General features: G+C 37.9%; 1 protein-coding gene across 1 annotated transcript in view; it reads left to right on the top strand.

The window, feature by feature from the left end:
* The window catches only part of FARP2 (FERM, ARH/RhoGEF and pleckstrin domain protein 2), a 90,480-nt gene that overhangs the window by 23,201 nt on the left and 44,766 nt on the right, over positions 1-22,513 (top strand). The window contains exons 2-11 of the mRNA XM_054982263.1: positions 3,026-3,130; positions 5,178-5,220; positions 8,855-8,933; positions 10,534-10,631; positions 12,687-12,801; positions 16,286-16,433; positions 17,316-17,411; positions 19,435-19,598; positions 19,788-19,856; positions 21,184-21,241. Coding sequence (XP_054838238.1) covers positions 3,026-3,130; positions 5,178-5,220; positions 8,855-8,933; positions 10,534-10,631; positions 12,687-12,801; positions 16,286-16,433; positions 17,316-17,411; positions 19,435-19,598; positions 19,788-19,856; positions 21,184-21,241 — 975 coding nt within the window. The remainder of the gene's footprint in view (positions 1-3,025; positions 3,131-5,177; positions 5,221-8,854; positions 8,934-10,533; positions 10,632-12,686; positions 12,802-16,285; positions 16,434-17,315; positions 17,412-19,434; positions 19,599-19,787; positions 19,857-21,183; positions 21,242-22,513) is intronic.

A 22,513-nucleotide genomic window follows, 5' to 3' on the forward strand; every position in this document is an offset into this window, starting at 1 on the left:
CAGATTGGGTCCGATTCGGGAGTTTTCCCTGAATCGGATATCCGAACTGCACACCCCTATTTTCAACCCCTTCCAATTTAGTATCATCTACAAATTTAATGAGCATCCCCTCTATTTCTTCATCTAAGCCATTTATACAGATGTTGAACAACACAGGGCACTGGACAGATCCCTGAGGCACTCCACTTGTCACTTCTCTCCAAGAAGATGAGGAACCATTTACCAGTAGTGTTTGGGTACAATCTGTCAAATAGTTATAAATCTATCTAACAGTAATAGGATCCAAACCTCTTATTACCAACTTGTCAACCAGAATATCATGTGGAACCTTATCAAAAGCCTTACTGAAACTATGTCCACAGCATTCTCCTGATTCACCAAAGTTAGGTAGTCTTCAGAAATCCAGTCAGGAACAGCTTATTCTGCCACTTAGGGAATAGTGTAACATTATGCAAAGCTTACATGTAAAACAAGCTATGTGCTGTTGTGGAAAGGGAGTTGGCAGAAGCGAGCTTTTGGAGTAGATGGGTTGTTAGATTATCTTTTTCGCTTCTCCTTTGCTGCTGTAGCCCACTGTGCTCTCCAAAGTGCTGCGGGGTGTGTGTGTGCTATATGGGGTATACTCATGAACAGAAGACTTTTCTGTTTGTGATCTGGGAAAACAAGGATTCAACCAAGGCAGAAAAGTTGTGTAGATTTGAATGAACATTGTTGGCCTCATGTCCTCAGCTGTTTAAGATGTTTCATTGTTATCTGAAAGTTGAAAACTGCTGCTTTTGTATGCGTTATGGCAGTGCAACATATTGAAGGTATAAATAAAGGTATAATAAATAAAGGTATAATAAATGATACTTATACTTATAATAAATGATACTTATAAATGATAAAGGTATAATAAATGATACTTTTGTTAATAAATATCATTATTTTGCTCTATCAGTCAGTGGATGTAGAAAACACAATTGCAAATATTCTTATATGTTGCCCTAGAAAATCTACATTCTAGTAGCTCTGGGCAGTTTTAAGTTTAAAAACTTAAACTTAAGCTCTGACTCTCCAAAACTCATTTCCTGGAAATCTAGTTGGTCTTTTAAGGTGCTTCTGGACCCAAATCTTGCTCTTCTGATCTTTTAGTTATTCCTTATTTTACTTCAAAGTAGAATCCATGGAATGTTGGGGGTAGTGCTGTAATAATCCTGTAACTGCCACCACTGTAACACTAATGTTTAAATACTTGGCAACATCTGACTGGGAAATGAATCAGAGAAATTTCTATTGAAATGCTTGTGACCTTTAAAGATTCTTGCATTCTGCATTGTCATCAAGATTGTAACCATATAGTAGAACATAAGAGAACTTCTTTTGTGTAGCTTGGATTGAAGTGCATGGGATGTTAAAGTGAGAATGTAAAATGCATTTTTCAATTTTGTGAAAGGGCAGGAGTCTTTTTTACTTGGCATGGTTTTATCTTGGCGTGTGAAATGGAAATTTAAAAATGCAGCAAACAACTTGAGGAGCTAAATGAATTCACCAAAGATAAAATTTCCTTTCTCTGTTGAGACTCCCAGAGATCAATTTTCCTGGTATGTTTTTAACTTCAGTGCTCATAACATTCATTTCATCTTCAGTGTTTGCCAGTATTCCTTTAATGTTTACAGTATTCCTTTAATTCCTTTACTTCTTTGAGAAGAAAACAATATTGTATTTAAGATGATGAAATCTCTAGTGTAGGATTCAAGAAGTGTAGGATTCACTTCTTGCAGTTTAAATTCCTGAAATCATTTAAAAATGGAAAATGCTACAAAAACAAATGATATCTAGAAACAGTTCCCAAAATGTCCTTAGAATTTTAAAAATAAAATTACATGAGTATTTATATTTCAAGGCAATAGTTTCTCTTTATACACTGAAAAGTGAAAGTTTGGAAATTTGGAAGCTTGACAGATTACAGCTCAGAAACCTGTAATTACACAGTAAACTGCAGATTTGGAAATAATAGGAGTTATGTGACTTGTAATGACTGAAACTAAACTGAACTCCCTTGGGGGGAGGGGAAGTCAGAAGGCTGCAGGTTATATATCAAAATTCAGTTACGCTTTGTGTCCAGAAGTGTATGCCCCACCCCAAGAATTATCTGGGGGCAAGTGGGAGACCAGGCTGGCCTGGACATTCCCATGGACTCCGTCCCAGTATGTCTCTGCTCCCAGCAACTGGAACAACTCTGGCTGTTAGTTGTAAGCTGTCTCTTACAACTAACAGTTCAATGAGATACAGGGTCAGTCAGTTCTTTTCCAGTTTCTCCTGAGTCTGAGGACATCTCTAGACAATATGTTTCCTCATGGGCATGCACTTGTTTAAAGGTGCTCTGCATGGTCACACGACAGCTAAGGGAAACTGCTTCTTTCTTTTTTAAAAAAGAGAGTAAAATGGGCTTGTGTGAAGGGAGGAAAGGCTCCTGCCCTCCCACAGTGCCGCTTTATTTCTTGAAAACCATATGCAAGGGAGATATTTTGCTGATTTGCAGCTCCACATGGATCAGCAAAATAATTCTCCTCCATGTGCTGTTTTCAGCACTGTTAAACTCTTAGTTGTAAGAGAGACCATGCTCTTTTAAAACAGGTATACTACTAAGACTTGCCTTGTGTTTGATTTATGATGACTTTGAAATTACATAAGATGCAAGACCTGTTATTATAGATTCCCTTAAAACAGGCTGTCTGACATGCTAGTTTGGTTTTTTTAATGTTGCCTTTAACATTTTGTACCACAGTACAACTTAAGTTATTAAGTATATTTATAATACAGGAGAGAGAGACTTCTGATTGACACTTTGGAATGCAAGCCACGTATAAGTAGGAAGTGATATAAAGGTACCAAAACTATCATGCATTTTGTCCTGGGGTTTGTGCGAAGATGTAGCTTTAACTGGCGTATTTTAAACTTATTTTTTCCAAGATGAATGTTTTAAAACTAACTTAGGTTATTACTTTTCAGTGCTTAATACCAGTTTGCTTTTATTTCCCAGTCAAAATGTCTTGGCCAGAAGCTGCTGACAGAGGTATATAAGCGTTTGAATTTGGTTGAATCAGACTACTTTGGAATTGAGTTCCAGAACATGCAGTCATATTGGGTATGTAACTGAAATTTAGAAGTTTTCAAATAGATTACCTTTTCAATGGTGTACTTTTTAAGGGAATAGCTTTGGTTGTTTTACTGCAGTGAAGGTTACATTAAAATGTGGGATACATCTTAATGTGGGATAAGGGAGGTATATTTCAAGAAAGCAGAGCTACACTATTGTGTTTTAGCTGTAATTCTGTCAAACTGTAGCCCCACCTATTTTTCCTGAAGGGGCAGGGTAGCTACTTAGCTGCTTTAATTTGTGAAGCAAGCATAATGCAGTTTGCATATAAGTGGTGCACCCACATTAACCTGCCCTCTTCCCTGTGTTATGGTTAGTTTTCCTAGATCTTTACAGGATCATCACAAAGAGAGGAGTATTTAAAATAATGCATCATGCCATTTGATTATTGATTTTTGAGTGGACTTTGCAAATGTGCACTCAGTTCTACTAGCTGACATTGGTATTTTTCCTTTTTCTAAAAATTAAGACCTCCTTCTACAAGAATAATAATAACAGCGTGTTTATATACTGGTCTTCTAGGCAGATTAGTTCCCACTCAGGGCAGTGGACATAGTGTTATTACCCGTGCAAAACAATTGGAGAGCTGGGACTGAGAGGAGTTGCTTACCCAAGGCCATCTGCTGAGCTCATGGCAGTAGAGGGATTTCAAAGTGCTGACTTGCAGCTCAACCACTTAACCACTCTGCTACAGCAGCTTGAAGGGGAGCAAACAAGAAAGCTTATGAATCACATGACTGGGATCAAGAAGACAAATTACAATGTTTAGCTTTTTAAGCAGAAACTTATACTTTCAAATTAAGAAAAAATGTTTAACAAGTTTTAAAAGGAAGCAACTTACGAAGTTGCTTATGCTTGGTAAAGCTGTTCAAATGAACGTCTTAAGTAGAAGCATCTAGATGTGTTGTTCAGTGCTCATATTGTACAATTCTAAAAATATTTCATTCATGTTCCTAACATTGCAAATCAGTTGCTATTCCCCTATGTTAGTTCTTGCCGCCAACTGCAGTCTGTACAGAATAGAATTTTTGGAGAATGGGGGGAAATTTGAAATTTTGCAGTCAAGATATGTTATAGAGATAAATAAATTCTAATCAATGTGGGTTTTTTGAAGCGCTTAAATGGTATAGAACTTGAATATTTAAAAGTTGGGTTCTGGACTTTAAACCACCTCAAAACATGCTGCGATTTTTTTTTTACTGTCTTATACCAAAGTTTTATGTGATTGACTGTGGTTGCCTACCTTTACAGTGGCTGAATGGAAAAAGTCTCTGAAGTTTGTCGTGAAGTTGAATATATGCATTTGTCCAGTTGAAAGATGTCCCAAGTGTGGTTGTTCTATTTTTTTGAGGGTGTTGAAAGTCCCTACGCTTTAACTACCCAGGACAGGTTTTATTCACTCTCCCTTTTGAAACCTCCAGAGAGAGATTCCATAAATTTCCTTGTGCAACAGGGCCTTACAGTTCAAACATTCTTATAGGTAGATCAGTTTCCTAAGATAGTTAATAGCAGAGCTCATTCTGGATCTTTTTATTTATATATTTTCCTCATTTATACCCTGACTTTCTCCCTAGTGAGAACCCAAAGTGGCTTACATCATTTTTCTCTCCTCCATTTTATCCTCACAACAACCTTGTGAGGTAGTTTAGGCTGAGAGTGTGAGTGACTGGGCCATGGTCACCCAACAAGCTACCGTGGCAGAATGGGGATTTGAACCTGGGGCTCCCAGATTCTATTCTGACGCTCTAACCAGCACTGGAACTAGAACCTAGTTCTGCTACTGCTGTTGGTTTCATTATTGGCTTGACAAGATAATTTCTCTTTTTTATACAATTCTTTTCAATATGCTTTTACAATATGCATTTGCAGTTTATATTTTGTTAGACTTATTGTAAATAACAATACATGTTATATTTGCTGGACTGATTGGAGATGTGGGAGGTTTTACATAAAGCCGGTTGACATTTATTTTCATGTTTGATATTCTGTATTAATTCAACGTTTACCTAATTATTTCATTTTTTTTCTCATTTAGATTTGGCTTGAGCCTATGAAACCCATCATTAAACAAATTCGAAGTAAGGATACTTCCCCCCCTCCCCTCCCCCACAAATGTATGTATTTCCAACGTAGGAGTAAAGATAGGGGAAAATACAGTTTTTTTAGATGGTGGGATGGGGCTACTATCCTTACCAGGAACTATTTCCAATAACTTACACACAGGCTCCTTGTGTGCAGGATTTTTATCAATTAGGTGGAATATCATATAGAAAGCTACAAAAAGAACTAGAGCCATTTTAAAACAGCTTTAGAAGTAATATTTCCAGAAGTCATGAATTTTCACATGCTATAAAAGGGCATTGCACATCTTTTCCATAGGTCAAGCTTTATTTCTAGCTACTGCTGTTCTGGTGTAATGCCTTAATGGTAAATCTTTGTTCCTACCAATCATTTACCACCCTCTTACACTCAATGGCACATTTTTCTGCTCTTTGATGGTCTTAGTCCTTTGATCCCCTGTTCTTGCCCTCATTAGTTCTCCTAATCTCTTGCCTCGTTTTTTTAAAGTAATTTCCACTCCACTGGCAGCTTGGATGATATTGGTTACTCTCCTGCATTTCTGATCTCTTATGTGTGCTGATGTCTGGGCTCAGGGCTGCTAGTGCCCGTGCTCTGACTTGTATGCAACTACAGTGATAGTATTTGAGAGAAGTTACTTAAGAGGATCTAAAACATGAGTACTCACTCTGCAGCTTGTAGAAAGCCACATTTGCAATTACCACCAACCGAAAGGGCCACATGACAATGCTCTGTGCACTGACCTCCAAATGTACACGTACAATGATATAAAATATAACAATTAACATGGTATGTAACTATAACTTCTTACATTACCTAAGAACCTCTGCATAAATAAGGTGGTCTCTCCCCACACTGTTGAACCTCAGCCAGCTCTTTGGTATCTGGAGTGAGGAGAACAGCTTCCTTCTCTCTCTTTCTGCTCTCTCTCAGCATGGCACATAGCAGATCACTGCCAAGGTGCCTGGGAGAGGACCAGATGACTCTAGAGAAAGGGGAGTAAAACTGACCTTCCTTCCCCCCCCCCATACACTGTGGACAGCTTACTCTTTTCTTGAGTGGTTGCTTTGGTGGTTTTACTCTTTCATCAGTGCTGCTGGTTTGCTTTCTTGTAGTTGCCCAGGAACTGAGATGAGGGAATGGAGGCAGTGGGGAAGAGGGCTATTGTTTCCATACTTGGAATAAGACTCACAGCTCAGGGAGGCTCATAGCTTACCCATCCTCTAGCAGCAGTTGTTTTAACATGGGAACCACCTGCCAATCACAAACTTTACTAGGCAATTACCTTACTTCCTTTTTTGGTACATAGGATGGGAACTGCATTGGGTAGAAGCCAGAGATAGCATATCAAACAACCACATGCAGCTCCCAGGCCACTGAGTGATTATCAGCATTTTCTTATAATGCTATTCATATTTCCTTGATATTGTGGTGAAATACTATTTAATTAGCACACCATTGTGATGTTTAGCTTCATTTTGCTGATTGGTTAAAAGAGCTGCCTTCTTATTTGACTAGCTTGCTTGTGTTGTAAGGGATTAATTCTTTTGCAGTGCTTGAAGTCCTCAGTTTCAGTTCACTAAAGTGAGAGTTGTAGATACTTGCACCAATATTTTTCTTTTTTTAGGAAAAAAAAGAAAGCATATGATTCTTCATTTTATTTTTAGCATGTAATTTGTTTTGCCTTAGTTGTTCTGGCCTTCCTCTGAGGAACTCAGCATGGTGCATGGTATTCCCTCCCCCCTGCCCCAAATAATTGGGTGAGGTAGAATAAGATGAAAGATGGTGACTGGCCTAAGGTCATCCAATGAACTTCATAACAGTTCTTTTTTAATATTAATTCCTGAATCTGACAATGGGTAATAATCACTTGAATAGAAAATCTTAACATGAAAAGCATGCATAGACTTGGTCTGATTTTGGGTAATGCCAGAAAGATGAGAAACAGAAAAATCAGCATCCATTCTAGATGGAAATAATTCATATCAGACAATAGCTAGTACATCTCCCAGGTCAGTCTTCCTTTCTTTTTCTTCAGAGTTTCTTTTACAAGATCATGCTAATGAAGAGCATTCCTTAAGAAACTTGCAGTGCAATCCTAAGTATACTTTATTGGGATCAAGCTACACTAAATAGACCTGAGTAGGACTAATATTCTAATACCACTTTTCGGGGGGGGGGGGAATCAGTTTTTCCAAACATTAAAAAATTCATGTACAGTAAATAAAAAAGCATTTAGTACTAACAAACCAGTGTAAAACCAATATTCAGCCATCTCTTGGGATGGAGACATATGTGCATCATTAGCAATGAAAAGGCGAGATTAATCTAGTCAAGTTTTTAGTCTGGTTGTATATGACTTGAATTTTAAGAATGTATATAGGGATATAATATGAAAACAGCCATGTAGAGGATGTTAGGGGGACTAAAAATTCAGAGGTAATCTAAAATGTAATTCTGTAGTCTTTGATCATACTATGATTAATGACTGAGTGTATGGGAAATAGTGTTCTGTTCCAGTGAAGTACAGTATTTGCTCTTGTTATAAGTTGCTCTTTGTTATAAGTTTCAGGGGGAATTATTTTATTTTCTTGTAAACGTCTAGAGATAGTATGTTCATGAAAGGCCCATATATTTTAAAAATCTAGATTAGATTGGTTGAAGAACACTAAGGCTCTTAGTAAGATAATTCCAATGCTGGTATTCATTAGTTGTACAGTAAGCAATTGTTGTGATCCGTTCCCATCATCTCTTAATCTAATGTGTTATGGCTTTGGAGCCAATATCTGGTCAGTGTTAAACTTTGATATCCTGTAAAAAGAGCTCTCTTGTTCAGAATTGTTTTTCTAAATATCTTTAGAAAGCTTGAGAGACCTGCCTTTCATTTAAAGGTTCTCTACAGAGTTGATACGTCTTTTAAAGTTCAGAAACATCTGTTTATTATATGTGTTTGAGTTATTCTTTTAACAGGGAAACATTTGTACATCTCCACTATGGTGCATGTTTAGCATCTTGTCTTTCCACGCACACACATACACCCCAAAAACAGAACTTTGATTCATCTTATTGAGGTTGTAGGTAATCACTAATTCAGTCGTAAAAACTAGGTACCTCCATCTTGGAGATTTCTAGCCCGACATCAGAATGATTGGCTCCATATACAGTATAGCACGCTGCTTGTTGCTGCCGTGATAGATCAGATTTTATCATCTTATTCACACATCAGATAATAACAGTGGAAAAGCGCTCTCACTTGTTCTATAATTTTGGTGACTTCTGATGCTTACTGGGCTGATTTCATTTTCCCAGAGGAGAAGACAGTCTGTTTGCTGTTGGGTTATGATGAATACTTTGAAATGCTGCATTCAGGTTGTTCTTCTCACTTGATGAGTGAGCGGAATGCAAGCACTGAGGCTTGAAGCACTTTGTGTAGAGGTCTTCCAAGCTGCGAATCTTTCATGGAAGGTGCTTAGGAAGGGTTGTGGGTCACTAGTATCCTGTGACAACATAGGCGTGTAACACAGCCTTGCTTGAGAATTAGCAGTTGCAGTTCTGCTGTTCTGTCTTTCATACTATTAACTGTTTAAAATACAATATGGAAGTGTGTATGTAATAGTGTTTGTTTTTCTGTAGGGCCAAAGAATGCCATGATTCGTCTAGCTGTAAAATTCTTTCCTCCTGATCCTGGTCAATTACAAGAAGAATATACCAGGTAAAGTATTCAATTCTTCATTACAATTTGACTAAGAGATGAGAAATTTTATTAAAGAAATTGCTTTAACATAGAATGGGTTGGGAAATTTACAGTGGAGTCCTGAGAACACTTTTCTGTGAGTAAACCCTACTGAGTACACTTCAGTAGGATTCTGAGTAGACCTGCTTAGGATTGTGCTGTTAAGTAGTTGACATTAAACTGATTTGGATATCAGTTTTTTATTTGGCCTATAATGAGCTTGACAACCTTTTACCTATTCCAAACTGATGACAATGTTTGTCAGTTACAGAAATAATTCTATATTGAGAAAATGGTCAGAATTTCCATTTTAGAAATTATGGCACAGAAGAGAGACTTTGTTTAAGAAGTTTTAAGTGGTAATTACATTTACTAGGCTGGTTCCTTAGGCACTGTTCTGAATATTGCCTCATTGTGTCAGTGTATCCTGTTAAATCTAGTATCAAATCGGTTATTTGACTTTTTGCTGTTGCAGTGTTTTCTAGCTGTGCCATTGCTCAACAGTGTACTCTTCCATGCTGCTCTGAACTGAAAGTGTATAGGAAATAGTTTTTACCTTAGTTTTCATTCTTTAGTAAACAGAGGTAACATTCTGCTTTAATAAGTCCTTTTGCAAATTGCTGCACAATCCAATCGATAGACAATGTTGGATGGGCAAGAGTTTCTATTCCATAGTTTACATGAAGTGTCAGAAGTTTCTGTTCCGTAATTGATCTGTGACTGGGGTATCCAAAAGAGTCTCATCCTGCAGAGATTATCTACAGGTTTAGGATCAAAAGTTCTGAGCTCTGTGCTCTTACTTTCTCATTGGAGCCCTCCACTCTGCTCCATCTCTCTTGCCTGCAGCAAAGGTGCAGAGTGGGGAGGAGCAAACATTTCACCCAAAGCTCAGCTGATCTGGGTGCTGTTGTAACAGAGTAGCCAGTGATGAGTCCCTCTTAAGACTTTCCTGCCCCGGCAGCTCCAAGTTGTGTAGGGTAGTGGCTGTAGATTTATTAAAATACATTTTCCATTAAATATGCCTTTTAACTAGATGGCTGTTTTTTCTCATTCTCCGAAAGGCTGCAACTCATTCATAGGGTTGGGTGAATGTGTTAGATCCTAGGTGCAAAAAATTGTGGAAGCAGCAAGAGCCACAGCGTTGCTTACACTGAGTCATGTTGGCACCACTTTATGCAGTGTGGGCAGTGTTCCCATAGGGTATCTCCCTGAGCACTTGATGCAAATTGGTCCAGAGATAGCAGCTGAGCAATTGTGTAAAACTGTTGCCTAAGAATGAAAGCTTTGTTCTTTTGTCTTTATCAGGAACGGTGTATGAAGTGGTATAGTGGTAGGAAGCAGCTGAGAGGGAGGGGCACTACACCCATATCAGCACAAGTCATGTGGTAGCATTGAATGTGAGACTAGGATGTTTAGGTATGCAGCTACTGACTGGCCAGCTACGTCCTGCATGGACTGTGGCTTGACGGCTACTGCTGGCCCTAACTAGCATCTGGCAAGAAAGAGGCTGTCAGAGTGAATGACTTGCCACAGCTTAACTGAAAAAAAACCCTTAACTACTGATTTTCCCCCCTTTTAGGTATCTGTTTGCACTGCAGATCAAGAGAGACCTAGCAGAGGAACGCCTTGCATGCAATGACAACACAGCAGCACTCCTCATTTCTCACCTTTTACAGTGTTAGTATCTAAGATACCTTATGGGGGGACACAGTCTCCCACTTTCATACTTCATAAACACCACAAAATAAACACTGAAATTAGATTGGCATGCTCCACCTAAACACAGAAGCTGCTAGAATGCTGGCTTGTTTGACATCCTTCCCTTGCTCTTCCTAACCACATATGTAGAAACATGGTTCTAGTATGGCTTAATGCTTGAGAAGCTGACATTAGGTAAGCCCCTGTTGGCCTCAGTACTTATAGGACAATTAAGAATTACTGTGATGTCTTTGAAGAGCTTTGAGTACTGAAAGTGCTATACAGATATTCCCCCTCACAAAAGAGGTCAGTTAAACCACTGGGGTGGGGGGGGGTTATCATGGAACATGACCTTCTTTTTGCTCATGTCATTGAACTCTGCAGTGAGTAGTGAAAGTGGTGGCTGCACAAGACTAATGAAGGCGCAGGGTTGGGCAAGGAAAACTGGGCACCACGATAAACTGGTTTCTCCATTCCTCTCTTTAAACTTGTGACATCGTTTTTAAGAAAAAAGTGCAACATTAAATTGTTGCATGCAATCTTTCTTCAGCTCCACAGCCTATTATATGTAGTGGCTGCCTGCCTGTAGAAAGAGGATGCTGTATAAGAACCAGTTGCTGCTGTAGGAGAGGAAAATGATGTGGAAGACAAAAATGTGTCTGAGGTGGCAGCTAGAAAGTATATTTGCCTGTAAGCAATACTTCGCCTAATGAAGAGCTTCATGTAGTTTACCAGCCACAATTTGGCCATCTGTGGATCATAGGCTCAGAGAACAAAGGAAGATGATACCCGAGACTCTCCCATAGGCTGTTCTTCATATGCCCTAGTAAGCCAGTTTTTAAATAGGATAATATAATGAAGAAAAGGGTTCAAGCAGGTAAATGTGTTGGTCGGTAGTAGAAGAGCAAGATTCGAGTCTAGTAGCACCTTAAATACCAGCTAAATTTTCAGGGTATGAGCTTTTGAGAGTCAGAGCTCCCTTGATTCTTAAGCCTTGGTAGTGGATCTCCAGTGGATTCAGTTGGTTTGGGATTAGCATCAAATATTTCACTTGAAATACCCAATTTCTGTCTTGTGTATTCCTTTATTTAAATTGTTAGGCCAAATTTAAATGCAGCCCATTTAAATGAACATTAAAAAGTATCCCTTTAACCCCCCAGCATTTTGTTCATGTTGCCTCTCCTCAGTAGCACTTTTGTCTGTTTTAAACCACAATGAATTGTTTTTAGCATTTAAACTGGGTCCTAAATGCTGGTAATCTGTGTAGTAGAATCTGGTATCACTGTAAGTGAAGCTGTTTGAAGATCTTCAGTGTGTTACTTTCAGAGTGTGGTGGAGGACATGTACACATTTGGACATATGAACAAATCAGAGTAATACTGGAATTCTTAACACCTGCAACAGAAGGCTACAAAATCTCTTGTCGAGACAGCAGTTCCATCTTCTTCTTTTTAAAAATAATTTTATTCATAATTTTCAACTTACAGAGAATGTTGCTAACTTGACGGATTTGTTATCATCATATAAGCAATCATTACGCAATTTTTAGTCATAATATACTATAACATTATAGCAATAACAGTTTCAACATAAATCCAACTAAACAAGTTCACCACAATCCCCACATTTCCGTATCAATAACTTCTTGGTATGGTAATTTTGTTAATAAAAAATTATTTTTAAATAGGAATTCTAAAAAACGTTCCCATTTAGCATACAAAATCGAGTTACCTACAGGGTTAGCTTGCAAGTATAACTTCTCTGTTATTTTCTCCATTAGTAATAAGTCCCAAACTTTATTGAACCATGTATAAATTGTAGGTATTGATTTTGATTTCCAGTATAGTGCCAGTGAGGTTCCATCTTGATGCCTGAAAATTCTGTAGGACAGCAGTTGAATTCTGCGATTTAATGTCCTAAAAAAGCCAATAACTGAAGATTTTTAGATGTGATATTGAAGGGCTATGGAAGTAGCAATAAAGCAGGGTTTTTTGGGGTATATGTAACTTCAAATATTTTTCTCATGTGTCACAGCGGAGATTGGAGATTTTGATGAAACAGGGGACCAAGAACACCTTAAAAACAATCTGTACTTTCAAAACCAGGAAAGACTACAAGGAAGAATACTTGAATTTCACAGGAAACACATGTAAGTATAAACGGATGTTGACCAGTGGTACCTTATAGCTAAATTAGCCATGTTTACATACTAGGAGCAGGATTGACTTAAGCAGAGGAGTTTGTTGATATTGGTATATACTCCTTGCTCACACAATATATACTTTATTTTGGGCCCAGTTAAGCACACAGGGGATCTATTTGCAAGAGTTCAAATGGCTGTCCCTCAGCTGTGAAATCCAGAAATGAGCCAAACTGGGCTGGGGAGGGATGGCGCCAGCAGGGAGTTTTGCTGGATAGAGGTGATGTACATCTAGCCCCCCGCCAATTCTTCCATTTGCTACTGTGTTAGCAAATAATGGGGTTGTGACCATGGCTTGGATCCCAGACCTTGTTTCTACTTATGCCCTTCTTCATCCATTGCAGAGATGGTCCTCTGCTGTAGAGTACATTTCATTTGTGTTAGGCACTTTCTAACTGACTGAAAGTCTTTCATGAGAAAACGTACCTAGTGCTGGAGAAATGTGCTCCACAGAAGAAGACGGCACTGCACAAGCAGAAACAAGGCTTAAGATCCAAAGCCCATGTATTTTTTCTACATAATGGCTTGCTACTACGAATCCATTTATAATAACAGCTGTACTGTTTGTTTGCTTATGTGGTTTTACACCATGTATAGTGCCATCCTAAGCTTTCTAAGCCCATTTAAATCAATTGGTTTAGAAAGGAGCAGTTTTGCTTAGGATGGCACTGTTGGTAATATCTGGTCTTGATTGCTATAATGCATTCTACACAGGACTGCCTTTGAAGATGGTTTGGAAACTTCATTTGGTCCAGAATTGCAGTGGCTAGTGTCCTTATGAGAACTGACTGGATTATTTATATTAAGCCAGAGTTATACAGTCTGCCCTAGCTTCTGGACTTAGATACTGGTTTTGACATTTAAAGTTCTAAATAGCTTAGGCTCAGAGTAGCTGAAGGACCTTGTCTACTCTTATTCTCCAGTCTAAAACATGAGACTGGGCCAAGGGCCCTTCCTCTAGGAACCAGCCTTAGCATTGGAAACCTGTTGGAAGGCTTTTTCAGCTGCTGCTGTATAATCATGGGACTTCCTAAGAACTATTGCTTTCTCTAAAGGCGTTTTGAATGGGTTTAAGACCTGTCTTTTCCCGGAGGCATTTGAGTTGGACCATAGAGTTAAATATTGCTTCTGGGAGTGTGCAGGTTGATTATAGGCAATATTGATAGTTGTTTTGTCAGAAGGGTGAAGACATAAATAAACTAGAAAAAATTAATTAAAATTGTTAATCTAAAAATTGACAAAATGGGGTAGCTAATTGAAGCTGTTGCATATATAAAATACATATTGTGTTAATTTGACTTACATTCTTAAGAGAATATTGCAATAAAGTTCCAAAATCTATTATCTCTGTAAGACCAGTGCTTGTGATCTTTTTAAAGAAAACTTGAACCCCACATCTTGCATTGAGCAGGTCTCTGTAGTGGCAGTAGATATGTTTACCAAATAAAGAACATAAATTAAAATCTATTGCACGGGTATCTTACTTGTTGAGAAACTTCTAAATTGACAGCTTGCTGGTATGAGGATGGCTAAGCAGAATTATCTTCTTAAGATAACAAAATTAGCCCAGATTGCTTTCAGGCCAGTCTGTGCAGATTAGTCAGTTGCAAACACTTAAAAGATAAATTACTCTCAGTTTGCTTCGTGCTTGTAAACATTTGCTTGCGCAAGGTGAATCACTTGGCAGCATTTTTTATTTTTCTTTCTTTAAAAATGAAGCTACAAAGAAAGATGAATTAAAAATGCTGATCTATTCTTAGGCAAGCATTTAGGTTAAATTTTTCAATATTTTAACTCCAAGAATTAATCTGTAATATATGCTAAGGTAGTGGTGTATGTTACAACCCCATTTTTGTCCCATCTTTCTGTTATGGAACTTAGGGTAGCATTCCCAAGTCTGCTTACCCGTTTTAGGACTCTGTGGGTAGACTGAGCAGTAGTGACTTGGGGTGTTCAGCAAAAAAATATTCGGTATTCCTTATCTCTGGGTTAGATTCTCTAATTGGATTAGATTTTATTAGAGAATCACAAATATATTTGGCCTTTATTCCCTGTGGGAGAAACTATCTGAGGGGTACTTTTCAAGCAAACTCCTCCAAATCTCAGGGAACCTGGTCCTTCCTGTCCACTAAAGACACCCCCCTCCCCCAGATTCAGGAAGATTGGACCTGGGGTCAAATTTGATGGTCCATCCCAAACAAGCTGCCCCCCAGTTGCTCTCCATTGTTTTCTGTGGGAGAAAACATTCCAAGGCTTTCCAGGGCTAAGAAACCTTAAGCAAAGGGGCCCCTGTCCAAAAGTCAATCCCAGTGTAAGTCCCACTCTCTATGCAAGCTGAACCAACAGAGCCCAACAGAACCAAACTAAATCAAAGAAACCAACATCAAACCAGAGACAAGGCAGAACAGTAGTAATGGGTCTATGACATTCATTTCTATCATTTAGATTAAATCTTAGTGTATCTAGTACAGAACCAAGCTGAAGCAAGGGAATCTCACCAGAACCAACTTGATGCAAGGGAACAAACTTCAAACCAGAGAATCCTAGCCAAACCAATGTCAAACCAGAGAATCCCACAAGAACCAAAGCAAGGGAACAGATCTCAAACCAGAGAAACCCACAAACACCAAATTGAAGCAAGGGACCCTGTAATAAGTAAATAAACAGCATGGGAAGCAAGCATCTGCTTAAGCAACCCCTCTCCACAAGAACAACTCTTAATAATATATAAAGACACTAGCAAGCAGCAAAGCAAGCAGCTCTTAGCTTTTTTCTGATTGTGTTAAAGACATCTCCCCCAATGCACATCCATTGGCCACTCTCTCCTCATGAAACAAAATAACAAAAACTGCTTTGAGAAAAGCCATCCAGCTTTAAACTGACTGAACTGTGGTGGAGAGATAAAATCAAATACATTCAATTTTATCCTGTATTAATATATTTGGTATCCTGATTTTATTTGGGATTCTCTAATTTGATTTGGTATACCCAGATATACTTAATATAGCAATACTGAATCATACACCCCTATTGGTGACTGGTCAAAGGACACTCAGTCACCTTAATGGCCAAGTAAAGATTTGAATCCTGGCCTGACACTCTTAACTATGAAACTACACTATTTCATTGCCTTTGGACAGTCCTGTATGTGGGGTTCTGTACCTGCATTGGCTAACTTCAGGTATGTTAGAGATCTTGCCCCATCCCTTAAAAAGACATTATATGCTATCTGTGTTTTACTATTTGTATTATTTTTATATAGGATTGTAAGTTTTTCTTTTTTGATCTGGTACAGTTAACTGGGATGATCACAGAATTTAGTGACTGCTTTGATGGGTATAGTTTTCTTGACTTAGTTGGAGACTTCTTAGTTATTTTGCAACTTTTGATAAGATTAATAGCTTCTGTATCTTTATTCTTACGAACACTGCAGGGGCCAAACTCCTGCAGAATCAGATTTTCAGGTGCTTGAAATAGCTCGGAAGCTGGAGATGTATGGTATAAGATTTCATCTGGCATCTGACCGTGAGGGGACAAAAATTAACCTGGCTGTTTCACACACAGGTGTGCTAGTATTCCAGGTAGGCAAACCTGTAGTTAATATGAAGGGTTTTTAAAAAAAAGTAATGTTGAAAAATGGCTTGCTTTAACCCAGAGGTAGAAATATCCATTTGTTTGCTTGTGTAGTGCAGTAACAAGTTTCCCTTAATAACTAGCACTTCCCCTTGGCTGCCATAAACATTTTTCTGGCCCAAATTAAGAGACCAATGTGAAACTCAGATAGAACCTTGGAGAGTAGTTGTCCCTTCTGGATTTGAGGGAAGAGTTCATCTGGGCATTGTTATAGTTTCTTTTAGCTTTTTGATACTGGAAATGAAGCATGTGACATCGTCATAATTGCCATGCTACTTGTGGAGAATGCTGTAGAGCAATTGCATAATCACTTCCCAGCATTCAGGGCTAAGGGGAAGTGGACCTGAAACAGCTCCTAAGGCAAAGGAGCAGTGCAGCCCAATTGCAGCTACCTTAAATGGCTAACATTCTGTGCTTGCACAGACCTTAGCCTTGAAATTGGACTTCTGTTTAATACTTTAGTTGTTCTTTCGTTCCACAGAAAAGAGGCTGAGAGAAGGATCATACCTCAGAGCATTGAGCGTGTTGTCTCATTATTTGGCATAGCAGCAACAAGCTTATTTGTTTGTAGATAAAAGCAAATTAAAATCTAGGCTTTAACAGTATTCTTAGTACCTTGCTTTCTTTAGATGAATAAAGGCAAATGGGATTTATAAGTGTTTCCTTAGGTTCTTTGAAGGTTCTTTAAAGGCTTTTTTAAATGATAAAGCACTTGCTTGCAATTCTGATCCAAAGAAAAAAGTTTAAATAAAAATACTGCTTACAGGCTGTGACTTTGTTGCATTTAATACTGTGTATTCTCCTCAATTTTGGCATATTATGTTTAATAGGGTAATACAAAAATCAATACTTTCAACTGGTCCAAAGTCCGAAAATTAAGCTTTAAGAGAAAACGATTCCTTATCAAGCTGCATCCAGAAGTACATGTAAGTACTGCCATGGCAATGATTCTACCATAGTTTGAAACTTGTTTATTGTTAACTGAAATGTGTATAAATTTACTCATGTTAACTTTTCTTTCCTGAAACTGAAGGTTTTCATGGTAACTTAGGATGTGAACATAGTGCAAATTTTGTTTGTGAAGAGGTTAGATAACTTTATGCTACGCTCATTATTCTATACTTGTGATTTTTACCTATGGACTGCCAGCTCATACTTAAGCTTTAAATGCACTCCTTCATTCGCTGATAATGTACGTTGTTAGGAAGTTCCATAGAAGAAAGTTAACAATAAAAGAAAAGTTAATGTTAAGAAACCTCTTTTGCAGTTCTAAAATTAAATACTTCCAGAGATACCCTTGAATGAAGCCAAAGTGTGGTCTTGGATTTATGATATCTGCTGTATTCTTATAAGGCCCAATTGAAATGTTTAGAGATGGATATTGGGAGTGACCCATCAGACATACCTTCCTCTGTTGCTTGCAGAGTTCTCTGTATCTAATTGCAGCATTATGTGTGGCTTGTCTGAACCTTGATAAAATTAAAATAGGTATGCTTCTAAACCCTTGGAGAATATGGCTTGAACAATGTACTAAAAGTGAATTTAGAAACATACCTGCTTTCATTTTAATACGGGTCAGCATGGAGCAGCAGAGAGGGTGTACAGAGTCCTGTGGTCTTTTCCTTATTTCAGAAGTCTGAGTTCAGTTGTAAGAATGTAATTTGATATTTCCATCCATTTTCTGTTAACATTATAAGATAAAGAATATTTCTCCCCACCCCAATATGTTAAATTTTCTTCCTAATATTAAAATAATATGAACATTTCCATGTGAACAGGTCCTGTATTATTTTCACCCTTTACAATATACTTGACTGTATATTGGCAAGGGAGATACATTTCTCAAGTTATTTTCTATAGAGGAAGTTAGAGGATAATAAACAAGACAAATTTAACATGTAGTTCTGAGTATTCAGAGACTTGATCTATAAAATACAAGATTGTTGAGAACAGAATAAGCAATAGAGAGGAACATTTGAAATTTTTAAAAATGCAGAATCAGATCAGCGTACTGATACTTAGTTATAGGGGAAATTAATTTAATTTGGTTTCTGTTATTGGACTTTGCACTGCTCCCCGGTTTATCTGTGTTGCTCTACCATTCTGTTGCTAATTGAGCACTAGAAGGGGAAATATGAAGAAGTAAGTCTCTTCTCACTTTCCAAACATTGTCCAGTAAATCTTTTCAAGATTATTGTCTCTACTCAAGAGGACTATGGCATTATATTCTTACTGTGTTGTTTTGCTTATCATAACTTAGTTTTACATCACTTTCTAGCATTTAGACCCTCCACCAGGGTTTTCTTTAAAAGCTGATTCATACAGCAGTCAAATTCATATATGTAATTGTAGCTCAATATTTAAACAGTCTGATTGAAATAGTGATAATCTGATCTATCAGCAACAGTTGCAAATACTACTTTAAGACAGCAGAATAGTAATATTTCATGCTTATGTTTGATGTAAGTCAGGTTTGTAAATAGCCATTTCCCTAGCTGGCTGTGATGAATAAGAATAACCTCCAGGCAACCGAGTAGGGAACTTTTGTAAATTGGAAGTATTTTTTCTTCCTTCAAGCCATCAGTAAGCCATAAACAAGTAGTATAGTTATGCATAGACAGGTGTGCTAGTAACAACTTTTCTGAATTTACTTACAAGGATAGCATTTATTTCACTTGACTGGTGTTCTGCTAATGTATTGATCAATATTTGTTTTTATTTTTGGGTAGGTTTTGTTAAATTTTACCAAATTAATGTCTGAAGCTGTATCCAAACTATCAAGAATTGTTCTGTAGCTTGACTTCAGCAAAAATCAATATAAAATGTTCAATTCTTTCTCTTATGACAGAATTCCTGAGTGCTGTACAGTAGATTCTCAGGTTGTACATAGAACTATACTCATTATTTTATTTATCCTTATTTGGGTGACATTTGTGTTTTCAATTTTAGGGCCCCTATCAGGATACTTTGGAGTTTCTTTTGGGCAGTAGAGATGAGTGCAAGAACTTCTGGAAAATCTGTGTTGAGTATCACACTTTCTTCAGGTTATTTGATCAGCCAAAACCAAAGGCAAAAGCAGTCTTCTTTAGCAGAGGATCGTCTTTCAGATACAGGTATGATATAACCCAGCTCATTTTAATCCCGGAAAATTGAATCCAAAAGAAATTTTTTTCAAATAATTCCTTTTAAATTAAAATTTTTATATTTTATTTCTTGAGTAAAAGAATTCTTTGCTCAAATCCCTGAATATTATGTACTACTTGTAAAGATTTGTTATAATGTTTATACTTATTGCTTTGCAGTGGGCGTACACAGAAACAGTTGGTGGATTATGTTAAAGAAAGTGGGTTGAAGAAAATTCCCTATGAAAGGTAACTTTTCTATCAATGTAACTTTTTAAATGCTTCTTTAGAGGAACAGTTTTATTTACTGTATGCTAATACAATCCTACTCATATTTGGAATAAGTCATTTCTGTGCAGATTAACCGTATTTTTCAAGAAACCTTAAACCATTATATGTTAAAATTATAGTGTTCCTTTCCAGATACTGTGATTAGTTTTTCTAAAAAAAAATAACCTTACCTCTGTATTACCCAGATTCAATGTGTTTAATGAAAACTCTTTAAAACTTGAGATTAGAAGCTGACATGAGTAGGGAGGAGCTACAAAATTAATTGCCCAAACATTTTATATATCTTAAACTCAAGGCAGAGATTAAATTCAAGTTTGGGCATGGCTCTTGTTCCAGAGGTCATGCCACCTGGAAGCAACTACTACAAGCTTCTCATTTTCTGTTCCTGTACTGTGAATCACCCTACATTTTTTCTATTATTGTACACACTCAGAAGATATGGAGATCATTGTGGGATGCTTCTGTCATTCACTTAATTGCATGAGTGATTCTTCATATGAATTCTTCATATTCTGGGACTTATTTTATCTTTCTTCTTTTCTCTGGCCAAACAGTGTGCTTTCAATTCTTTCATTGAGCAGTCCATATTCTATCAGCTGCTCTTTTGCCTAAAGAGAGAATCTTAGGGGGGAGATGACCCCAGGGAACTTGATCCTTGAACTTTCCAATCTAGGATTAACTGGTGCTCTTTGTAGATGAGGATAAAACCAAAAATCTGGTATGATCCAGTTTTAGCTCAAAGATGAGAGCTCTTCTAATAAATCTGACCTTCATGATCAGTAGATTACACAGGTTTACCAGACCTTGAGCATGTCAGTTTTGATTAAATGTTAAAACACATTTTTTTCAAAAATTGAAAGTAAATTCCTGTTTGCTGTGTGTTTATCTGTTGAAAGTATTTGTTATGCTAGATACACGTTCAGTTTACTTGTATGTTTCCTGTCTTGATAAGCTTTCTCTTTTGAGTAATTTATAATCATGTAATAATTCGTAATCATAATTTGATTCTGCTAGATGTAGAGAACAATCCAAAGCATGTCTACTCAGGTCTGTTCAATGGGGCTTACTCCCATGAAAGTAATTTTGTGAATATCCTGGTAATTGTTGGTAGTGTGTAGGTAAAGTCTTACCTACTTATTATTGTTAATATTTAGAATACTTGAAAGTGACTTCTGAAGATTAGGCTGGGTGATAGCATCTTGTCCAGGATCTTTAGGTTGGCTGAAATACGATGAAACATAAAGAATTATTTTTCAGTTATTCTCAGCATAATTTCTGTTTACAGGAGGCATAGCAAAACTAGAATGTCTGCTCACACCTTGAATCCTGATGCACCCAAACAGGTTGGTCTTGAAATGAATCTTTTAAATACTACAATCAGAAAGATTATGGAAGTTAACTATTCAGCTCTGAAGTCTGAAAAGAGATGTTTGCTTCTTTTAACAATGTATTGTTATTGATTTCTTCACCTGTTACTTTTATCCTTCTGGTACTATAAATGAGTGTTTACAGTGAAATTTGAAATAACTTATAAGTTTCTTTCTGAAGTTACAGACAGATAACAATTCATTCATGATATGAATGAACCTGATCTCTTCAAGTCTGCATGCTTACTTCCTTGTCTTTCTCTTCCCCTTCCACATTAAGCTAATGTGCACAATCAGCCACAGTTTGATTTCCAAACTTTGGAAGCTTTAACAACATACAGCTGCATTCCTAAACCCAGAAGCCTTCAATCTCTGATTCTTGTGTAAGGGGAAGAGGCATGAAAAAATATTTTATTTGTAGCCCTCCCTCCCCACAAGTGGTCTCAGGGTGGGTTACAACTAAAAAAACACACACAGGCATAACAATAAAATCACAAATCTTACAAAACAGCATTTCAACAATTCATCTGCTCAGAGGGTGAAGGCATGGGTTCATATCCTGTGGCTGCTCATGTGTGGGGGACAGATGACCATATAGCCCCCCACAGGTGTGAGGCCGGCAAGTAGATGGGTTTAATGTTGGCTACAGCCAAATGCCTGGCGGAACACCTCTGTGATGCAGGCCTGCCAAAAAGATGGAAGATCTTGGCAGGCCTGAGTGTCTTCCGACAGAGAGTTCCACCAGGTCAGGGCCAGGACTAAGAACGCCCTGGCCCTGGTCGAGGCCAGTCAAGCCTCCCTGGGGCCATGGACCACCACTAGGTATTTACCTGCAGATCTCAGCACCCTCCGGGGTATATATGGGGAAAGGCAGCCCCTTAGGTATGCTGGCCCCAGTCCGTTTAGGGCTTTATAGGTTAAAACCAACACCTTGAACCTGACTCGGAACTCCACAAGGAACCAGTGCAACTGCTGCAGAGTTGGAGTTATGTGTGCCCTGTATGGAGTACCCATCAGGACACACGCAGCAGTATTCTAGACCTGCTGCAATTTCCAGGTCAGACTCACAGGAAGCCCTGCGTAGAGCGAGTTACAGTAGTCCAATCTGGAGGTGACCGTTGCATGGATCACTGTTGTTAGATCATGGATCGAAAGATAGGGGGCAAGCTGCCTGGCCTGCTGAAGGTGGAAAAAGGCAGACCGGGCAACTGTCGCAACCTGGGCCTCCATTGATAAAGAGGAGTCCAG

Source organism: Eublepharis macularius, chromosome 6 (assembly GCF_028583425.1).
Source record: "Eublepharis macularius isolate TG4126 chromosome 6, MPM_Emac_v1.0, whole genome shotgun sequence".
Classification (NCBI taxonomy): Eukaryota; Metazoa; Chordata; class Lepidosauria; order Squamata; family Eublepharidae; genus Eublepharis; species Eublepharis macularius.